The sequence below is a fragment of the Balaenoptera musculus genome, chromosome 18, assembly GCF_009873245.2.
Source record: "Balaenoptera musculus isolate JJ_BM4_2016_0621 chromosome 18, mBalMus1.pri.v3, whole genome shotgun sequence".
Lineage (NCBI taxonomy): Eukaryota > Metazoa > Chordata > Mammalia > Artiodactyla > Balaenopteridae > Balaenoptera > Balaenoptera musculus.
The window spans coordinates 19409980-19432263 of NC_045802.1; the positions used below are offsets into that span (position 1 = coordinate 19409980).

At 35.9% G+C, this 22284-nt stretch overlaps 1 protein-coding gene across 2 annotated transcripts in view; it reads right to left on the reverse strand.

Annotated features, from left to right (window-relative positions):
- The window catches only part of RB1 (RB transcriptional corepressor 1), a 130245-nt gene that overhangs the window by 100717 nt on the left and 7244 nt on the right, over positions 1 to 22284 (reverse strand). For both annotated transcript variants that reach the window (XM_036831931.1, XM_036831932.1), the window contains exon 3: positions 2746 to 2861. In XM_036831931.1, coding sequence (XP_036687826.1) covers positions 2746 to 2861 — 116 coding nt within the window. The remainder of the gene's footprint in view (positions 1 to 2745; positions 2862 to 22284) is intronic.

Genomic DNA, 22284 nt, shown 5'->3' on the forward strand with positions numbered 1-22284 from the left:
GGTTTCATTCCAGAAAGAGGGCTGTGCCACTCAGACATTTATCTTGCGAACTGGAAAAGTAAAAGCCTCAGCTAATCGGCAGAGGGCACAGAACACAAAAGAAGGTTATGAAAAGTTCCACTGATATAGAAGGGATTGGGGCAGCCATGACAAGCTTCGTGGGAAAGCAAATAAAGGAGGAATAGAAATGATGCAGAGTAGATAATCATGATGCTGCTTAGAAAAGAAAAAGAATGGGGACTTCCCTGGCGGCGCAGTGGTTTAAGAATCCACCTGCCAACACAGGGGACATGGGTTCAAGCCTCGGTCCAGGAAGATCCCACATGCCACGGAGCAACCAAGCCCACATGCCACAATTACTGAAGCCCGCGCATCTAGAGACCGTGCTCCACAACAAGAGAAGCCACAGCAATGAGAAGCCCGCACACTGCAATGAAGAGTAGCCCCTGCTCGATGCAACTAGAGAAAGCCCACACGCAGCAACGAAGACAACGCAACCAAAAATAAATAGATAAATAAAAATCGATCCTTTAAAAAAAGAAAAAGAATGGAGCTAACCTGCTGAGAAAAAGAAATCAAACTTAGAACGGCATTTATTCAGGAACCACTCTCACTTCCAGTTTTGAGATATATGGCAATACCTATCCATGGAGCACCATGAAAACTGTGAATTGTTACTAAAAAGCCTTCTTTTTCTAGGGGTAACTTAAGTGAGTCTCTATTCCTTCTGTAGTCTTCCTCTGAAGGAAAGAAGTGAAGGCAGGAAGGTGAGAGGAAGGCAGGCAGACAGGCGTAAAAAGCCATAATTAAAACACACAGATCTGTAGATACATATTAGGAGCAGTGCTCCATGGATTGATAATGGTCCATAACTGTTTACCAGTCCACGATTAAGTACAGAAATTGAGGGTAAACACTTAAAAACTTTTATGGCAATTTGACACTAATTTTAATGCCTGCTGAATCCAATAATAAAAAATTTAGTCCTGTGTTTAGTATGATTTTTGTTTCATTTTTCTAGTAATTAATTTATATTACTTATTTTTAAAACATCAGTCTATGACATACTGGGAAGAAAAGAAACTAGCCCTTCACCAGAGTACTTTTAAGAAGCAGTGGTTTAGATAACATTCCTGGATAGTTATCAGAACGCTGAGAGAGGCCCCAAGAAAAAGTTGTACCAAATACATTACTATAATTATTGTAGTGATATTATTTATGATATGCCCATTTTATAAATTAGAGTTGCTCTATGAATACTCAGAGAAAAAGTTTAGGAAAATCTTTTCCAGGAAAATTCTTTCACCTTATAGATAAAGGATGTAATAGACTTTCTCTGTCATATTTATTTAGCAGTCTACGGATAGCTATATAACACTGTATTGCAGTCATCTGTTTAATTTAAACTGGATGAGTTTCTTGAGGTCAGACACTATATCTCACCTCTATATCATTAGAACCTAGTAGAGTAACATAGTGCCTAGCAGTTGATAAGTTTTGTTTCCTTCCCCCTTTTTGTTTGGGGGGGGGGCAGGTAATAGGAGGAATCTACAGAAAAAAAGAGATCAAGACCTCATCAGCACCTATGGTGTTACAGGCGTTGACTCGAGAACTATTTACTTCTCTGCTCATTATAAGTTATTTAATTCTCATAATTCTATCAAGTAGTTAATAACTTTTATTTCACAGGAAAGGAACCCGAGACTTAATAAGGATAAGCAATCTGCTCCAAGTCATATACCTTGTAAAATAAACCCAGTTTATCTTAACCCAAACATTCATTCTCTTTCTAATCCTCAGAGGTCACGAAAACATATGCTGAATAAATGAATAAATCAACGTAAAATTTTATCTCTATATTTAGATTATTTTTCAGCTATATAAAAACTATTTTGATTTAGTAATTTTAGTTAATAAAGTTAAACTGTGAAATCTCTGAGAGGTAAACCAATTCTAATTCAATAAGTTAAATATGAACATACAAGGCCTTTGTTTCCACATTTTATTTAGAGGTAATAAGAAAAAGTTACTAAAACATGCAACAATTTAATTTATCTCATTTACACAAAACACCAATTACGTCTAACTCTATATGGCTTTATCCAAGAAAAAACATATACTACTATCTTTTTGGTAAAATTATTTACTGTTACATTTCATAAATATACTGCAAAAGAAATGACTGGAATTCCCAGGCTTCTCTTGACTTGTTGGAAACAGTAAACTCCTCTTATTAGGCTTAGAAACTCAACACAGACGTTAATTAAGTAATTACAGGGACAAGTATTATAATAGATACGCAACTGAACATACAGTCTCAAAACATATATAATTATAATATCTATTATATTAAATAATCTTAAACTTTAATAAATCAACTAAATTCCTTTAAGATAGACTCACACTACTTTCACAAAGGTTTTAATATATAGTAAGTCTACTTCATATATCTTTGCTTTTTTTGTCCACTTTATCAACAGCTACAATTAAGAACGTTTACAGATAATGAGAGACACAATGGAAATTTTCCCAGGACACAAACTGCTACATTTTTAAGAAAGTGTGGCATAAATACACCTTCATTAAGGGCTCCAACAGAGAACAGGAGTTCACTAGTTGACCTAAGTTTTCTACGTTTTATTTAATTTTAGCATTTCCCACTAATTCCCTAAAGTCTATTAAAACGATAGTCCAGAAATAGTTTTCTTTGATGGCAGAGGCCTATATTAATATAAGAAATTTTACCTGGTTTCAATGTTTTTCTGCAGCTCAGTGAAAGTGAACGGCATCTCATCTAGGTCAACTGCTGCAATAAAGATACAGATTCCCCATAGTTCCTTTTTCTTTTGAACATAACCTTCCTGGAAACAAAACAAGACAAAACAAAACAAAACAAAAAGGTTCAAATATTTCATTAAATCATTCACACACTGGATACTGTGTTAAAACTGTATTATATGCAACTTTTTTCTTATTCAGCATAACAAAATTAGTTACTAAATCTTTATGAGGTCATATACTTGAGAGCGTTTAATTCTACACTAGTAACAAACAAATTAGTTACAAAATTAGTAACTAAATTTTATACTGTAAGGCAAAAAAATTACTAGAAAGGTCAAAAAGTTAAATTACAACTTTCTATAAAAAATCTAGGGGCCAGTCAGTTCTCTGAAGTAAATATTTTCATTTTTCAGTACTCCAATATCATCAAAGCCAAGTTGAAAGATTTTAGACTCCATAAAATGGACTCCAATATCCAAAAACATGTGAAAAGATAAACTGTGGTATATCCATTCAATGGAATGTTATTTAACAACAAAAAGGAAAAGTATAAATACATACAACATAGATAAATCTCAGTTATTACGCAGAGGAAAAAAAGCCAAATACAGAAGGGTACATGCTGTGTACCCTTTGATTTCTACAAAATTCTAGAAAAGGCAAAACTAATCTTTAATGTCAGAAAGTAGATCAGTGGCTGCCTGGGGACAGGAGTGGAGGTGTTGGGGAATGATGAGAAAAGAGAATGAGACAACTTTCTGGAGTAATAAAAAATTTTTAGATCTCAATGGTTAAATAACATCTGTCAAAACCTACTGAACTGTTCACTTAAAACTGGTTGATTTAGTGTATATAAATTATACTTCAATAAATTTGACGTTGAAACTATACTTCATACTTACTATTTCTGAAACTGAACAACAAAGTATATGTTGCTTGACTCTTATAATGACTATTAAGTATGTTTTAATAAAATGAATGAACATAAACTCATATACGTATATACACTTATAAGTATTTACATTACTATGGTCAATTTTTCAGGAACTACTAAGATGTAAAAGGTTGTTTGTCTCTATAATAAACAACTTCCAAACTACCATGATTTTTTTAATTTTTATGCTTAATTCTTATGATTTTGGTTTGCTTCTTTGCTCTCAGGCTATCATCTGCTGAACCTAACTTCTCTCAATGTGTCTTCTTTCAGCAACTCCAATCTTTTTTTTTACTCTTTTAAAGTTGGGAAATGAAGTATTAAGCTTGTTAAAAGTGAGTATGTGTTTTATTCATTTTTTTTACATAGCAAATTTTATTAGGACATAGCAAACACGATTCAACACAAGCTCATCTGAAATGATAAAATGCCTAAATAAAATGTTGTATACATAGGTTCTGATTTTTAAGGACCTGAGGAACTTTCCTATAAGCAAAATGTGTGACCTTTATTTCAGATGATTTATAAATCTTGTTGTTTTTGTTGTTGATATTGTTGATGTTCTAGCTGCATCCCAATTAACTATATATATAGATAAAGTGTTCTTTCTTCTTCATACACAGTTATCTATGGAAGAAAAATAAATGTTACTTCTAAACTTGAGAATATTAAGTATTTTAATCACCTATATTTGATTTAGTTCTTTACAGGGAACCATATTACAGACGAGATCAATGTTATAAAACCAAATGATTCATGCACAAATATTTTTGTTAATCTATGTTAAGAAAATAATCAGTTTCCAATTAAGAGAGTCCTAGAAGAATTTCTAGATTAAAGTATTTAAGATTCTAGATATAGAATTATAGAGAGAGACAGAGATAGATATGGAAAGGGCTTGCATTTTAGTTGTAACCTATAACATCCACTTGGTCTGATCTTATATCTGGATGTCACCAAAATTTGCCAGAGGGAAAAAATTTACAAAGCCATGAAGATTAGAATCAACTACAAAATCCTACTTTATCATCATTTTGTTCACTTTTTAAAATAGTAGATTATACTGGAACGCAAATAACATAATTTAACACAAAGTCATCTGATATGATAAATGCCTAAATGGAAAACATCAGTCTAACCACCATATTTGCAATCATTTAAAAGTCATATATCTTCATATAGTTTTCTTTGCCTCTTCCAGTTTGTTTTTTTGTATCTTCCAAAATTTGATATCTCTAATAATTTTTAAAGAAATACTCATTAAAAAAAAAAAGAAGTACTCATTATGCAGCTGCCATGGTTTTATGACTTTGGGGATACAGTGATGAAAACAGAAACAAACAAAAAAAATTCCCTGTCTCCCTGGGACTTATACTTTCATTTATGTTAAGAACATGGATTTTGGTGTCAAACATTCAAGAGTTTGAATACTCTAGTGGTATAACTGTGAGCAACTTGCTTAAATCCAATTAGACCTCAGTTTCTACTAAAATAGGGATGATAATAATATCTAATCAGAGTCACTATGAAAATTAACAGTGAGGACACTTTTTATTTTTATTTATTTATTTTTTTGGCCTCACATGGCGGCATGCAGGATCTTAGTTCCCCAACTAGGGGTCAAACCTGTGCCTTCTGCAGTGGAAGTGCAAATTCTTAACCACTGGAATGCCAGGGAAGTCTCTGAGGATGCACTTAAGTAATCAGCATGGTGCCCAGCATTATACTCATTGAATCACAGCTATCAATGCACTTAAGTAATCAGCATGGTGCCCGGCATTATACTCATTGAATCACAGCTATCAGCAGCAGCACTATTATCAGTGAATCTAGCACTCATTCCTCTATATCATATCTGTCTCAATACTATCCATAATCCAACCTTCTCCACACCAAAAACATCCATTCCTGGGAATGCTAAGGAATGCTGGAGTTGCGTGTGTGTGTGTGTGTGTGTGTAAGAAATCATGTTTATTGACCTCCAGCCCCTGGAAACCACTGACCTGATTTCAATTCCTTTTCCAGAATATCATACAAATGGAATTATACAGTCTGTAGCCTTTTTTGTCTGGCTTCTTTCACTTAGCATAATGCTTCTGAGAACTCATACATATTGTTGTATCTATAATATTAGTATTTATTCCTTTTAATTGCTGAGTAGCACTCCACTGTATAAATATGCCACAATTTATTTATCTATTCCAACAGCTGAATACACTGCTATGAATAAGGCTACTAACCCTAGCCTTAAATATCCAACTACAGATCTTTAAGTGGATGTATGTTTTCATTTTTCTTGGGTGAATATCTAGTTGAGGAATGCTAAGTTCTATATTAAATACAAGTTTAAGTTTATAAGAAACTATAAACTGTTTTCCAACGTGGCTGTACCATTTTGCATTCCCACCAGCAACAAATGAGAGTTCCAGTTGCTTCGCATCCTTACTAGCACTTAGTTTTTGTTTGTCTGTTCTTGCCTGTTTTTTAGCCATCCTAGTAGGGATGTAATGGTACCTTTTCCCAAGGACTAATGACACTGAGTATTTTTTCAAATCTTACTTAACATCCATGTCTCTTCTTTGGTAAAGGGTCTTTTCAAATATTTTGCCAATTTTCTATTCAGTTGTTTGTCTTATTAAGTTGTAAGAATTAGCTATACATTCTGGATTCAAATCGCTTAACAGATATGTGTTTTGCAAAAATTTTCACCCAATCTGTGGCTTTTCATTTTCTTAAGTAGTGTATGTCAAAGAGCATAAGTTTTTAATTTTGATGGAGCTCAATTTATTACTTTGCTTTATAGATCATGCTTTTGGTGGTACTATCTATGAAATCTTTGCTTAACCCAAGGTCACGAGGATTTTCTCCTATGTCATCTTCTACAAGTTTAGATCTACGATTCATTTGAATTAATTTTTATAAATGGTGCAAGATATGGATTAAAGTTCATTTTTTGCATATGGACGTCCAATTGCTCCAGCATCGTTTGTTGAGAGGAATATCCTTCTTCCACTGAATTACCTTAGCACCTCTGTGTGCAAAGACTGACTATATATGTGTGAATTCTATTTCTGGATTCTCTGTTCTGTTCCACTGACCTACTTGTCTTTCTTTTTACTAGTACTACAATGTCTTGATTACTGTAGCTATGTTTTATTCTTTTTTAGCTCAGTTTGATTCAAGATTTTTAAATCCGTAAAGGACATCTGATTTACTTCTCATTGTGCAGATTAAGAAATTAAAGGCTAGAGTGTTGAGACTTGCTCAACACAGCCAGTCGATGCCACAGACCTAAAACCCAAGTTTCTTAACACTCAATTTAGTATTGTTCCATTTATTTAAGAATATTTCCTTAATTACATTTCTACATCGATGTTCCTAACATTTTCACTACTGAAATCCTTAATCTCATCACCCTACTAAGAGTCCTGTACTCTTAACTATTTTACTATTCTGTACTCTTCATTTCTATTTTACTGAGAAGGGTAGAGAATCACAATACCAAAAGCCTCAACATTTTTCTCCACATCAATAATTTCTAAATACTATAAATTTCAGTCTTCCTCCAAATGTCTCTGCATCTTCAACTTCCTCTTCTGACTTTGACAAATGGACATTCTCCTCCACTCTCAAATTAATATGTCTAATCCCTCCATGCCTCCCACTTTGGATCACACTGCCTCTCATCTCCTTCAAGACCTAGTTTATTAATTCTTCCCTCTGTCTTGTAATTTCTCTAACAGTTCTTTCTAAACACTTATTTCCCTTTAGATAAGCTTGTACCACCTTAAAAAAAAAAAAAAAACCTATCCCTGGACTTTAACAAGCTACTGGCCTAACCACACATCTAAACCTCTCACTATTCTCACTATTCACACACATACTCATCATGTACACTCTCACAGTCACACCTACTGCATCCACTGAACATATCTACTACATAAGCACTATTCTACTGACGCTAGTCTCTAACTCTCCAAAGACCGCTCTCTTTCTAAACTGAATGGCTTTTTCTTTGGTTTCATCCACAAAACCTCTATACAACATCTAACACCACTGTAATGAAACTTTTTCCCTTAGCTTTTTAAACACTCTAACAGCCTCATTCTCTTTATTTCTCCCAACTTTTTCAGTGTTTCCTAACTCCAAGGACTTTTTCCCAGAACCTTCTCTTTTCCTTCACAATCTCATCCACTTCTATAGCACCCTCATCACCTCCATACAGATGTTTCTCATATCTCATCCTGCTTTCCAGCCCTCACTGCTCTCTCAAGATCCAGGCCCTATTTTCCAATGGCAATTTACAACCTAAAGTCTGTAACTGATTTGTTTTCTTGAAAATTTAGTTGAGAATTACAAAATGAGCTCAGAACAGCACCTTAAAAATTGTTAAAACAGAGGAAAAGTAATTTTTACTCAGCCAAAAGAATGACCAATAAATAAATAAATAAAAGAAGAAAAAATGGGGAAAGGGTAAGAAAAAGCATTTTGCAAAAGAAAAAACGGTAATTTCCAATAAACGTATTTTGAAAATACTGAACCTCAGAATAGTGTCAATTGAAGGACAATTTGCAAATATGCATCAAGATCCTTAAGAGTTCAGTTTTATCTCTAAGAATTTATCCTATGAAAATAATTGGAGTGTTGAGTCAAGATTTAGTGTAATATATGTTCAAAGAATTATTTATAAGAGTAAAACTAGTGGGAAAAGCTTAAATATCTTTAAATAAAACAGTTTAAAAAATTATGATAGAGCTATATCATGGAATAACATAAAACTCTTAAAACATTTCAAAGATTATAAGGACATGGGAAAATACCAAAGACATGTTAAGAGAAAAAAACACCAGAATACAAAATTCTGTGTATATTTTGACTCCAATTTTGTGAAAAAATTTTAAAAGGAAGGAAATGCAAATATATATCAAAATGTTAACTATTATCTCTAGGTGGTAGGATTACAAATGATTTTCATTTTCTTCATTAACACTAGATACATTTTCTAAATTACCTAACAACTATAAAACGGGGGGAAAGTAAGTCAATTTAAAAGTATTAAATTTATATAAAGCAGGAGAGAGAAAAATTAGGAATATCCTTGAGAAAAATCTTTAAAATATTAAAACTGTAATTACATATACTATAGTTTAAATCGAAATCTACAATCAACACTTAAGAGGCTACCTATTTAAGCTGTCGTTTAATTTAGTTCACCTGAAGCACCCAATCGACAACCCCGAATTAGTGATGACTTGTACTTGCTTTATCACAAGCACTAACTTATAAAAGAGCTCCACCAAGTGGTAACATAAATCATCTTGGAAACATCTGAAAAGTAGGTTATCTTACTAGTCATGCTATCATAACCAACATGAATTCAAACTGAAATTTTAAAAGTTAAAAACACTACTCTCTCTTATCTTCCCTTTTAAAAATATCAGCCATGACCAAGATGGAAATAAGCCATAAGAAATATGCTCTTTATCTCAGGGTCAAAAAGGATACATCCTTACACTAGATTCATGAGACTGTAGTGCGTGATTAGCCATAAAGTTACAAGTTAAATGTATTAGAGAAGTAGAGGGGATAAGAGCTGCCTTTATCTTCCACTCCTGGATTTCCTCCTTACCAAGGTTATATGTAGGAACAAAAGGGATAATATGCTAATATGCCAGAAAATCCTCCCTCTCGCTTGCATAATATTAGCCCTCAGCAGTTAGTGTTAAGGAAATTCTTTGATGTGGTCAGAAGAAGCAAAAGGCAAGAGTACCACTGTCAAGAAGAAGAATGCAAAAGCTAACTTTCCTTGTACTCAATCATATTTTTGATACCATATTCAAGGGTGAACACCAACTTAATTAGCCATCCAGTTACACAATGCCTTTGTGGGGAGAGAGTTGACTCTACTCCCAGAAAAACATGTACCTGGCAAGTTGAGATTCATCTAGCCTTCTGCCCAAGAACTGAGTATCGGGGGCTCCCTCCTTCAAGAGCTCCTACAGAACTGAATGGATAGGCCTATTTAAGCACTTAAGTAAAACTTAAGTTCAGTTTACTTATTTGCTCAATTGTCCATATCTCAACTAGTCTGTAAGCATTTTGAAGACATAATTATATCTAATACACCGCTACACCCCCAAAAACCTAGTACAATGTCCAGCACTAACTTGATGTTAAATGCACATTTTTTAAAAAAGCAGTAGCAATAGTCATCCCCCCATATAGGATAGAATGACTTTTTTGACTTTTTTTTCCTCCTAGTATGCTCAGAGAAACAAGCAGCAACTGAATCATGAGTAAAAAATATAAGGTAAGAATATTGGTTCTACTAGTTTCTTTAGCTCCTGATCACACATTGATAACCTAGTGAGTATCAACAGGACTAACTCACACAAACAAATGATATTACAGACCTCATTTCCTAAACATGTGATATATAACTGACCTGGAATTTAGTTTCTAGTCAAGCTCTCTGCTTGCTTTATTGAGTCGAAGGCCCAAAAGATGATCCACCCAAGAAGATATAGCCACAGAGGAGAGAAAACTGCTGCCATATTAAAACAACGACTAATTAATTGGTTTTTCTGTAAAAGATCAATGAAACCGATGTCTACCGCTCTTAGAAACAAAGATGAAAAAAACTGAGGAAGTCAACTCCTACAACTCAGATTTAATTATATGTATAAAAGGTATCTTCCAAAGTTTGCATGTCAACTCCTTCTACCAGTATCACATATAATACTTGAAAAAATAAAAACATAACTAATGAATAAATGAGTTGGCGTTAAAATGAAAGAATCTCAATTGGAAGGGAAATGAAAGGGATCATTGATCATCAAGTCCTGTGCTCTGGGAGTTTCTAGGGTTCCAAATCATAAAATGATAATCTTTGGCAAATGTGCTGAAATTTTTAAAAACGTAAGAGAACCCATATGTTTACTTTCAATAATGCCTCAGTAACTAAAGTAGCAAATACTTCACTTTTGCTAGAATTCAATTCAGCAAGGTAACACAATTTACCTTTACATTGATAAAAAAGCACTGGCTGGCAGCTTTGTATGCCTTGAAGAAAACTAGGAAAAATTATTAAATAATAAACTAAGTTTGGTAAACTTCTTAAAACAGATCCAAGGTGGGGAAAGTTTGGTGGTTTCTGACTGCAATATATTGATAATTCTGATTCAACTTACCTTAAAAAAAGTTTGTAGAATGAGAAAATCAGAGCACATATTGAAAAGAGGTAAATTAAAACAGGAAGAGAAATAGGAAATTTTGATAAAATAATTCATTTCAAAGCTCTCCTAAATATCTAGGTCTCATATAAACTTGACTATCTGTTTATAGCTGAACATGTAATAGACAGAAATAACTACCAATCGGAACATCAATAATTATGAATATCAGGCCTCTAAAACTATAATGCACATAATAAGGAAAACATTAATTAATTCACTGATAGATCATTTACAATCATTTATTTCAAAACATCTGTTTTATCTAAATTATATTTATATAGGGCATAAAGATGTTTAAAGTACAGAAAAACAAATAGTCCTATTAAATTGAGATTGAAGATATCCTAGCAAACCTGGAAGCCTATAACAATCTCCACAGTCATTCCAATCCTTTGGAAAAGAAGATGCTATACAGTATGTGACGTATCCTTCTGGTATCTACTTCTAATATGGAGAATAAAACTTAGAGTTTGTCCCTATGTTTGCGGGGAATTGATGAGGGGGTAGTTTTTTAAAAGAAATACATTATAGCTGTTTTCAGTCATTTATATCCTAACATGTACTAGAAAGAATTTTTTTTAATCTTAGAAAACTATATAAAATAAGACCCCAAAATCCAAAATATGTGGGTAAAGAAACTGGGTATTTTAGGAAGGATAATTTTGTACCTTATTCTCTAATTCATTTAATTTATTCAGCAAATATTTACTAAATGCCTACCAAGCACTGAGCACTATTATAACTGCTAGGAATACATCAGTAAACAAAATAAACATTCCTGTTTCCTGGAGCTGACATTTTAGGGGGAAGAGAACGATAATAAACAAAAATCAGTATCTGTAAAGTAAACTATATACTATGTTTGAAAAAGAGGCCTTCCCTGGTGGTGCAGTGGTTAAGAATCCACTTGCCAATGCAGGAGATACGGGTTCGAGCCCTGGTCCAGGAAGATCCCACATGCTGCGCAGCAACTAAGCCCATGCGCCACAACTACTGAGCCTGCACTCTAGAGCCTGTGCTCTGCAACGAGAGAAGCCACCGCAATGAGAAGCCCGCGCACCACAACGAAGAGTAGCCCCCACTCGCTGCAACTAGAGAAAGCCCGTGCACAGCAACAAAGACCCAATGCAGCCAAAAATAAATAAAATTAATAAAATTAAAAAAGAAAGAGAGAAAAAAGAGCAGGGTATCGTACACTGTTGGTGGGAATGTATATTGGTGCAGACACTGTGGAGAACAGTATGGAGGTTCCTTAAAAAACTAAAAATAGAGCTACCGTATGATCCTGAAATTGCACTCCTGGGCATAAATCTGGAGAAAACTCTAATTCGAAAAGATACATGCACCCCAATGTTCATAGCAGCACTATTTACAATAGCCAACACATGGAAGCAGCCAAGTGTCCATCGACAGATGAATGGATAAAGAAGATGTGGTATATATACACAACTGAATATTACTTAGCCATCAAAAAGAATGAAATAATGCCATTTGCAGCAACATGGATGGACCCAGAGACTATCATACTAAGTGAAGTAAGTCAGACAGACAAAGGCAAGTATCATATGGTATCACTTACATGTGGAATCTAAAAAATGATACAAATGAACTTATGGACAAAACAGAAACAGACTCACAGACACAGAAAACAAACTTATGGTTACCAAAGGGGAAAGAGCTTGGGATTAACAGATACACACTACTATATATAAAATTATAAAATAGGTAGACTTCCCTGGCGGCACAGTGGTTATGAATCCACCTGCCAACGCAGGGGACACAGGTTCGATCCCTGGTCTCGGAAGATCCCACATGCCGCGGAGCAACTAAGCCCGTACACCACAATTACTGAGCCTGTGCTCTAGAACCCACGAGCCACAATTACTGAGCCCATGTGCCACAACTACTGAAGCCCACGCACCTAGAACTCTGCAACAAGAGAAGCCACCTCAATGAGAAGCACCGCAATGAAGAGTAGCCCCTGCTGGCCACAGCTAGAGAAAGCCCACATGCAGCAACGAAGACCCAATGAAGCCAAAAAAAAAAAAATTATAAAATAGGTAAACAACAATGTCCTACTGTATAGCACAGGGAACTATATTCAGTATCTTGTAACAATACACACACGCACACACACATGCGTAACTGAATCACTTTGCTGTACACTAGAAACCAACACAACATTGTAAACAACTATACTTCAATTTAAAAAAAAGCAGGGTAAAGTGAATAGAGAATTTGAGGGAGAAGAAGGGGCAGATTACAGTATTAAACAGTCTTAGGCCTCACCGGAAAAGTGAGATATCAGCAAAGATTTTATTCTATGAGCAAAGACATAATCTATTAAATTTTTAAAATGTGAATGTCTTCTGACCCAGTGGTTTCACCTCTAGGAATCTACACTACAGCAGTACTCTCATTTGTGCATTAAATGTATATAAAAAGCTATTCACTGCAGCAGTTTGTAGTATCAAATGTTCAAAAATAAACTAAATGTTTGTTAACAGGGGAATATATAAATAAACTACACATCCATACAATGGGAAATACATCCACTAAAAAGATTAAGCTAAACATAGAGGGAGAGGTGCTCTTCAAGATACATCACTACATAAAAAAAGCAAGGTGCAGAAAAATGCAAAAAGTAGAAACTTTTATTAGCTGCCTACGGAGGAGAAGCAGGCAGCTTAGGGGAAAGAATGAGAGAGACTTCTCAGTGTTTACATTTTTATTTCTTTTGAATCTTGAACCATCTAAATCTACTGCCTATTTCAAACACACTGATAATAAATTGGCTAAAAAGTGTAAGTAAATAATAAGACCTCAGTGAGGTAAAATAAAAATCCTTTGTGTGTGTGGGTGTGAAAGGGGAAGTGAGGAAGGGTTGGAGGGATAGAATGAGCAAAAAATTTATCAGTGGTTATTTCTACAGAGGTGGGAATACAAAGAGAGCAATGGATATTCACTTTTCACTCTATTACTATAAAATTTTTTAAAACAAGTATATTTGAGTTTTGAATATATATGGGGGTGTGTTTATATATGAATATATATATTTTTGAAATGCTGAAAGGGAAATATAGAAATGGTAGGAAAAAATGACAAGATGTTAGTATCTGAAAAACTACATACTATGCCTTGAAAAGTGGAATTCAAAACAGTAATCAGTTATAAGAGTCATAATGACCACAAAACAAAATAAAATAAAATAGCTTCTCAGAAGAAGCCTAGCTAGTCTTCATTCAGAGATGAGAGTAAAATTCCTTCCATGGATCCTCAGAAAGAAGAAAATATACTGCAGTAAACAATACTGGCCAACAGTAAAAACTTTCATGAAGAAAAAGCAATTTTAAAAGTAGGAAGTCAAATTATATATTATAATAACAATTATATATAATTATATGTTAGATATATCTGAGTAGTTCATGATGAAAGTTCATGATGAACTTTAATAATGTTATCCAACATATATATTAAGTTTAAAACATTAAATGGTAAAAAGGATAGTAAGGAAATGGTTTGATTAAATTTTTTAGAGAATAGAAGAGAAAAAACAATAAAACCAAAGACTGGTTTTTTGAAAAAACCAACAAAATAGAGAAGCTTTTAGTTAGATTGATCAAGAAAAAAGAAAGACTCAAATTAGCTAAAATTAGGAATGAAATAAGGACATTAAGACCAACCTTACAGAAATAAAAAAAGAATTAACAGGAATGCTATGAACAACTGCATGCTGACAAATTAGATAACACAGATGAAATGGACAAATTTCTAAAAAGAAACCAACTCCAAAAGAGGTGGACCAAAACCAACTCAAAAAGAAATTGACATCTGAAAAGACCTCTAACAAGGTAAGAGGTTGGATTAGTAATTTCAAAACTTCTACACAGAGAAAAGTCCAGGCTCAGATGGTTTCACTGGTGAATTCTACCAAACATTTAAAGTAAAATTAATATCAATTCACCAAATTGCTCCATAAAAACTGAAGAGGAGGAAACATTTCCCAACTCCTTCTGTGAGAGGTCAGTACTACCCTGACACTAAAATCATACAAAGACATTACAAGGAAAGAAAATAGAGACCAAAATCTCTTATGAACATATGCATAAAAATTTTCAAAAAAGGGCTTCCCTGGTGGTGCAGTGATTAAGAATCTGCCTGCCAATGCCAGGGACACAGGTTCATGCCCTGGCCCGGGAAGATCCCACATGCCGTGGAGCAACTAAGCCCGTGCACCACAACTACTGAGCCTGAGCTCTAGAACTCGCAAGCCACAACTACTGAGCCCACGTGCCACAACTATTGAAGCCTGTGTGCCTAGAGCCTGTGCTCCACAACAAGAGAAGCCACAACAATGAGAAGCCCGTGTACTGCAACGAAGAGTAGCCCCCGCTCACCACAGCTAGAGAAAGCCCGCATATAGCAACAAAGACCCAATGCAGCCAAAAAAAAAAAAAAAAATTCCTCAACAAAATATGAGGAAACCAAATTTACAAATATATAAAAAGAATTACAGACTATGACCAAGTGGGATTTTTAGGATAAGTCCCACTTTATCCTAAAAATGCAATGTTGGTTTAAAATCTTAAAATAATATAATACATTATATCAATAAGGAGAAAAAAAATATGATTATCTCAACAGATGCAGAAAAATCATTTGACAAAATCCAAAATCATTTGACAAAACACTCAATACAACAGGAATAAAAGGGAACGTCCTCAACCTGACAAAAGGCATCCACAAAAAACCCACGTCATAAGTAATGGTAAAAGACTGAATGTTCTTCCCCCTAAGATAAGGAAAAAGACAACAATGTATTGAAGGTTCTAGCCAGGGCAATTAGGGAAGAAAAAGAAATAAAAGGCATCCAGATTATAAAGGAAGAAGTAAAACTATCTCTATTTGCAGACAATATGATCTTGTATTCAGAAAATCCTAAGGAATACACTAAAAAACTATTTGAATTAAAATATGAATTCAGCAAGTTTGCAGCATACAAAATCAACATGCAAAAGTCAACTGTATTTCTATACACCAGAAATGAATAAACCAAAAACCAAAAATGAATTCCATTTATAACAGAATCTGTAAGAATAAAATACTTAGGAATAATATTTTAATCGCAAGACTTGTACTCTAAAAACTAAAAATACTGTTGAAAAATTAAAGAATATCTCAATAAATGGAAAGACATTTCACACTCATGCATCTGAAGATAATATTGTTAAGATGGTAATACTCCCCAAATTAATCTAGAGATTCAGTATAATCCCTACTGAAATCTCAACTGTCTTTCTAAAAGAAACTGACAAATTGATCCTAAAATTCATATGAAGAGAGAATTTTGGGAAGATGGCAGAGTAGGAAGCACTAGAAATCTGTCTCCCCACCTAGACAACAGTTGCACTGGCAGAATCTGTCTGATGTAACTATTCTGGAACTCTGGAGTCTATTAAAGGCTTACAACTTCCAGGGGAAGGCAAAGAAGGTAAATGATAGTTAATTTCTGTCAATTTCAGCTCTGAACACAGTAACAGGTACCCATGGCCAACTGTCACCCACCTGGCAGGCAACTATGCACATGTTCCTGGAACAGCCTGCACAGAATCTGCAGGAGCCAGGGTGGGCAGAAAGGACCCAGTCCTCCAAATTTCACAGATCTGTGCTCTGATCACTTATCGCTGCTCAGCACGGAGGAGCAGGCAAAGAGGTGGGGGCTACTGTTGTTGCACCTCCCCCATTGTTGCAAGCACCTCTCCCTCTAGTTGAAGTGACTGCCAGGAGATTTTAAAAGTTGGCACCTTCCCCCTACTCTTCATTTTTTTCTCCTTTTCCTCTTTTGGGAGCCAGACATTGGACTAAGACATTCAAAAGCAACCGAATACATGGAGGAAATTAGAAAGTCACAGTGCACACCCAAGAAAGGCACATAGTCAGAAAAGACCTGAGAAGACCTTAAATTTATACTTCAGGCTGATCCCTGGCACAGACATAGCCTACAACAATCAAAACCAAACTAAACAAAAATGAAAAAAACCCAAAAAAACAGCAAACTCTAGGGAAGTGGGGAGAAATGAATGAAATGAAATAAATGAAAGAATATACACAAAAGGAAATAAGAAAGGAATTTAAACATTTCAATAAAAAAGCCAGCTAAACACAAAAGAATTAGTGAAAACAGAAAATCAACAGAAAAACCAAGAAAACCAAAATCTGGTACTCTGAAAAGATCAATAAAATCAATAAGCCTATAGTCAGATTAACTACAAAAAGAGAGTGAAAGAGAAGACACAAATTACTCATAACAGAAATGTATGTGACTGTTTTTCTCTTGCTGCCTTTTCTCTCTTTAACTTTTGCCATTTTAATTATGATACGTCTTGGGTTCATATTGTTTGGGACTCTCTGTGTTTCCTGCACCTGGATATCTGTTTCATTGTCTAGGTTTGGGAAGTTTTCAGCCATAATTCCAACAAATACATTTTCTATCCCTTTCTCTCTCTCTTCTCCTTCTGGGACCCCTATATTGTGAATTTTAGTGCACCTGATATTGTCCCAAAGGTTCCTTAAACTATTCTTCTCATTTTTTAAAATTTGTTTTTCTTTCTGTTGTTCTGACTGGGTGATTTCCGTTATTCTGTCTTTCAGATCCCTTATGCGGTCTCCTGTATCACCTAACCTTCTGTTTATTCTCTCTAGTGTGTTTTTCATTTCAGTTATTGTGTTCTTCAGCTCTGACTGGTTTTTTTTTTGTATTTCCTTGTTAAAATTCTCACTGTGTTCATCTATTCTTTTCCCCAGTTCCATTAGCATACTTATTACTATCACTTTGAATTCTTTATCAGGTATTTACCTCTGTTTCATTAGAGTCTGTATTTTTCCCCCCAGGGTTTTCTTCTTGCTCTTTCATTTGAAACATATTCCTGTCTTCTCATTTTGTTTAACTTTCTCTGTCGCCATGAAATTAGGTGAAGCAGTTACCTCTCCCAGTCTCGAAGGCATGTCCTCGTGTGGGAATGTCTCTATGCAGTCTGCATGTGCCCAGTTGCTTCGGTAGGAGCGCTGCTGGATCTGAAGTGAGCACAGTCTGGATCTTCCCTCAGGGTGTGCTGGCAGCCAACACTTTGGTAGGAGATAGGGCTGAAGTTGGAGTGGCTACAGTCAGAGCTGGGGCTTCTCTGCTCAAGGGCTGTCACCGCCCTGTGAGAGGTGGGGCGGGGCTCAAGGGGCTGGAACAGGAGTCCTGAGGGAACCGGGTTTCGGCTAGGTGGGTGGCAGTCCCTGTCTTGGTTTGGGGCTCGTCCAGGGCTCGAGGGCATGGGGCTGCACTTCTGTGCTGGTTTCACTCTCCCCACCCTCTGGTACGCATGCCTTGGTTAGAGGCTGGGTCAGGGCTTGAGGGGCTGGTACCATGCTACTGACCTGGTTTGGCTCCCTTCTAGGTGTGAGCAGGGACACACAATCCTGCGATGGCAGTCTCCACCCTAGAGCTAGTTTCGCTCCCTCTCGAGTGTGTGCAAGGAAGCCTCACTCGAGTGACAACATTCTCCGCCCGGGATCTGGTTTCGCTCCCTCCCGAGTGTACACACTGACACACATGCTGGCAATGGCTGCCTCCACACTGGTCAGAGACAGGGGCTGGGTCCAAGCAGGCTTGGATCCCTCCAAGTGTGCGCACTCTCATCAACAGCCTGCGCCTTAGTCGGGTGCAGCACCAGAGCAAGAGGCGCTGGAGCACGAGCCCTGTGCAGGCTGGGGAGTACACTGGGGCGGTCCTGAGAAGCCGGCCAGAGCCCCAGAAAACTTTCAATCTGCTGCCTCTGTGCTGTGACTGGGAGGAAGCAAGTCTGTGCATGCTCTTCAAGAGCGCTGTCTTGGTTTCTTATATCTCTCCAGTAAGCCCCACTGATTTTCAAACCAGTTAAGGGGGTCATCTTCCAAGCATTGGACCCTTGGGCTAGGGTGCCTAATATGTGGCTCAAATCCCTCACTCCCCCAGGGATAATTCCCAAGCCTGTGACATCCCCTTCCTCTTCTGTGTCCCCCACTAGCGGGTACAGGTCCCGACCAGATTGCTTCTCCTCCCTTCCTACCAGCCTTCGTGTGGTTCTTCCTTTACAGCCTTGGTTGTAGAAGAGTCATCTTGCTAGTCCCGGGTCGATTTCACCAAACATCGCTCTATATGTAGTTCTGGTTTTGATGTGTTCAAGTGAGTGAAGGTGAGCCCATGTCCTTTAACTCCATCTTGATCTCTCTCTCCTCCCTCTGTACTGTTTTTCACAGTGGCTGCACCAATATACATTCTTACCAACAGTGTACTAGGGTTCCCGTTTCTCTACATTCTCACCAACACTTGTTATTTCTTGTCTTTTTGATAATAGCCATTCTAACAGATGTGAGCGATATTTTATTGTGGCTTGATTTGCATTTTCCCGATGATTAGAGATGTTAAGCACCTTTTCATGTACCTGTAAGCCATTTATATGTCTTCTACGGAAATATGTCTATTCTGTTCCTCTGCCCAGTTTTTAACTGGATTGTTTGTTCTTTATGTATTTTTGGATATTAACCCCTTATCAGATATATGATTTGCAAATATTTTCTCCCAATTGGTAGGTTGCCTTTTCATTTTGTTGATGGTTTCCTTTCCTGTACAGAAGCTTTTTATTTTGATGTAGTCCTACTTGTTTATTTTTGCTTTTGTTGCCTTTGCTTTTGGTGTCAAATTCAAAAAATCATCGCCGAGACTGATGTCAAGGAGCTTACCACCTATGTTTTCTTCTAGGAGTTTACGGTTTCTTATGTTCAAGTCTTTAATCCACTTCAAGTTCATTTTTGTCTATGGCGTGAGACAGTGGTCCAGTTTCATTTTGTGCATGTTGCTGTCCAATTTTCCCAGCACCCTTTATTGAAGACACTGTCTTACCCCTATTGTATATTCTTGGCTCCTTCTGTCACAAATTAATTGACCATATATGTGTGTGGGTTTATTTCTGGGCTCTCTATTCTTTTCTATTGATCTATGTGTCTGTTTGAATGCTAATCCCATTTCATTCTGATTAATGTAGCTTTGTAATATAGTTTGAAGTCAGGAAGTATGATAGCAATGATACTTAGATACAATACCAACCAAAGGCATGATTCAGAAAAGAATTTATAAATTGGACTTTATTAAAATTAAATATTTCTGCTCTGTGAAAGATACTGTCAAGAGAATGAGAAGTCAAGCCACAGAATGGGAGAAAATATTGGCAAAAGATATATCTGAAAAGGACTGTTACCCAAAATACATAAACTCCTCCTAAAACTCCTCCTAAAACAATGAGAAAATAAACAAAATATTTAAAAAATGGCACAAGGTGTAGACACCGCTCCAAAGAAGATGTACAGATGGCAAGTAGGCATATGTAAAGATGTTCAGCATCACATACCATTAGAGAATTGCAAATTAAAACAATGAGAGAGCAGACCTATTAGAATGGCCAAAATTCAAAACACTGACAACACCAAATGCTGGGAAGAATGGGAAACAATAAGAACTTTCATTAATGATACAGCCACTCTGGATATAATCTGGACATTTCTTACAAAAATAAGCATACTCTTACCATAGGCTCTTACCACAGGATCCAGCAATCACACTCTTTGGTGTTTACTTAAAGAGTGGAAAACTGATGTCCACACAAAAACCTATACACAAATGTTCATAGCAGCTTTATTCATAATAGCTAAAACCTATAAACAGCACATCCATCTTTCAAAAGTGAATGACTAAACAAACTGTGGTCCAGCCATACCATGGAATACTACCAAAAAAAAAAAAAACAACGAACAAACTATTTGCAATGGGCTGAATTGTGTTCCCCCCACAAAATTCCTATGTTGAAGCCCTAACCCCAAGTACCTGAGAATGTAACTGTATTCGGAGACAGGGTCTCAATGAGGTACAGTAAGTTAAAATGAGGACAGAAGTGTGGGCTTAACCGAATCTGACTAGCACCCTTACATGAACAGGAAACCTGACACACAAAAAGGCGCCAGGGATATGCGCACAGGAAAACCATTCCATAACATAAGGAGAAGGCAGCCATCTGCAAGCCAAGGAGGGAGGCCTCAGAAGAAACCAAACCTGCCCATATCTTACCTTGGACTTCCAGCCTCCAAAACTGGGAGAAAATACATTTCTGTTGTCTAAGCCACTGTAGTATTTTGTTACAGCAGCCTTAGCAAACTAATATATTGACATATAACATCACTGTATCTCCAGGGAATTATGCTGAATGAAAAAAGACAATCCCAAAGATTAAATACTATACGATCTCACATCCATTTCATTCTTGATGTTACAAAATACATTTGACCCTTGAAGAACATGGCTATGAACTGTGTGCATCCACTTACAGGCAGACTTTTTTTCAGTAGTAAATACTATACTACTACGTGACCTAAGGTTGGCTGAACCTTCAGACGTGAAACTGCGGAAACAGAGGAACCTTGTATACGAAGGAACTGCATATGCAGATTGTTGACTGTGTGGAGGGTTGGCGCCCCTAACCCGCACACTGTTCAAGGGTCAACTCTATGTCATACTATCATTGAGTAAAGATCTTATTAAATGTCTATGTACAGTCAAACTGGGCTATTGGTACTGTCAAGATAATACTTGAAAAGATGATTATAATCATCGGTCACCTTTACAGAATATTACAAAACAAACTCATCAGCTTGAAAACTAGTCAATAAAAGCAAAGAATAAAGCACTTATCCTACCTTTCCTGAATGATATGTACTTAATAAGAATAATTGATGGAGGAAAGTTTCCATTTACAGAAGAATTACAACTAATAACTGAATACGGAATGATAAAATTATCAGTTCACCATTTAGCAGCCCCTAATGGATCTAGTCAATGGTCATCAATAATAGCTTACATCAAAAAAAAAAAAAGAGAGAGAGATAACAAGACATTATGTGTCTACTAATAGTCATACACAACAACATCTCTGAAGTATTTCTTCTGGAAAATATCAAACCAGGATCTGATCAGGCCTCTAGATCCATTTCTAGGAAACACAGAGAATTAGCAAATATGTTAAACAATGAAGGAGGTACAACCTGTAAAATACACACAGTAAGAAACTCCACAGGATAAACAATCCAGTTTCTTCAACAAATAAATTGAAAAAAAAAAAAGAAGAAAAGAAAGGAAAAGGGGGAGGGAAGGAAGACGTGAAACCAACAGATTAAAAGAGATTTAAGACACAAGTCAACCAATCATACTGTATGGACCTTATTTAAATCCTCATTAGAACATACTGAAAAAAAAAAAAA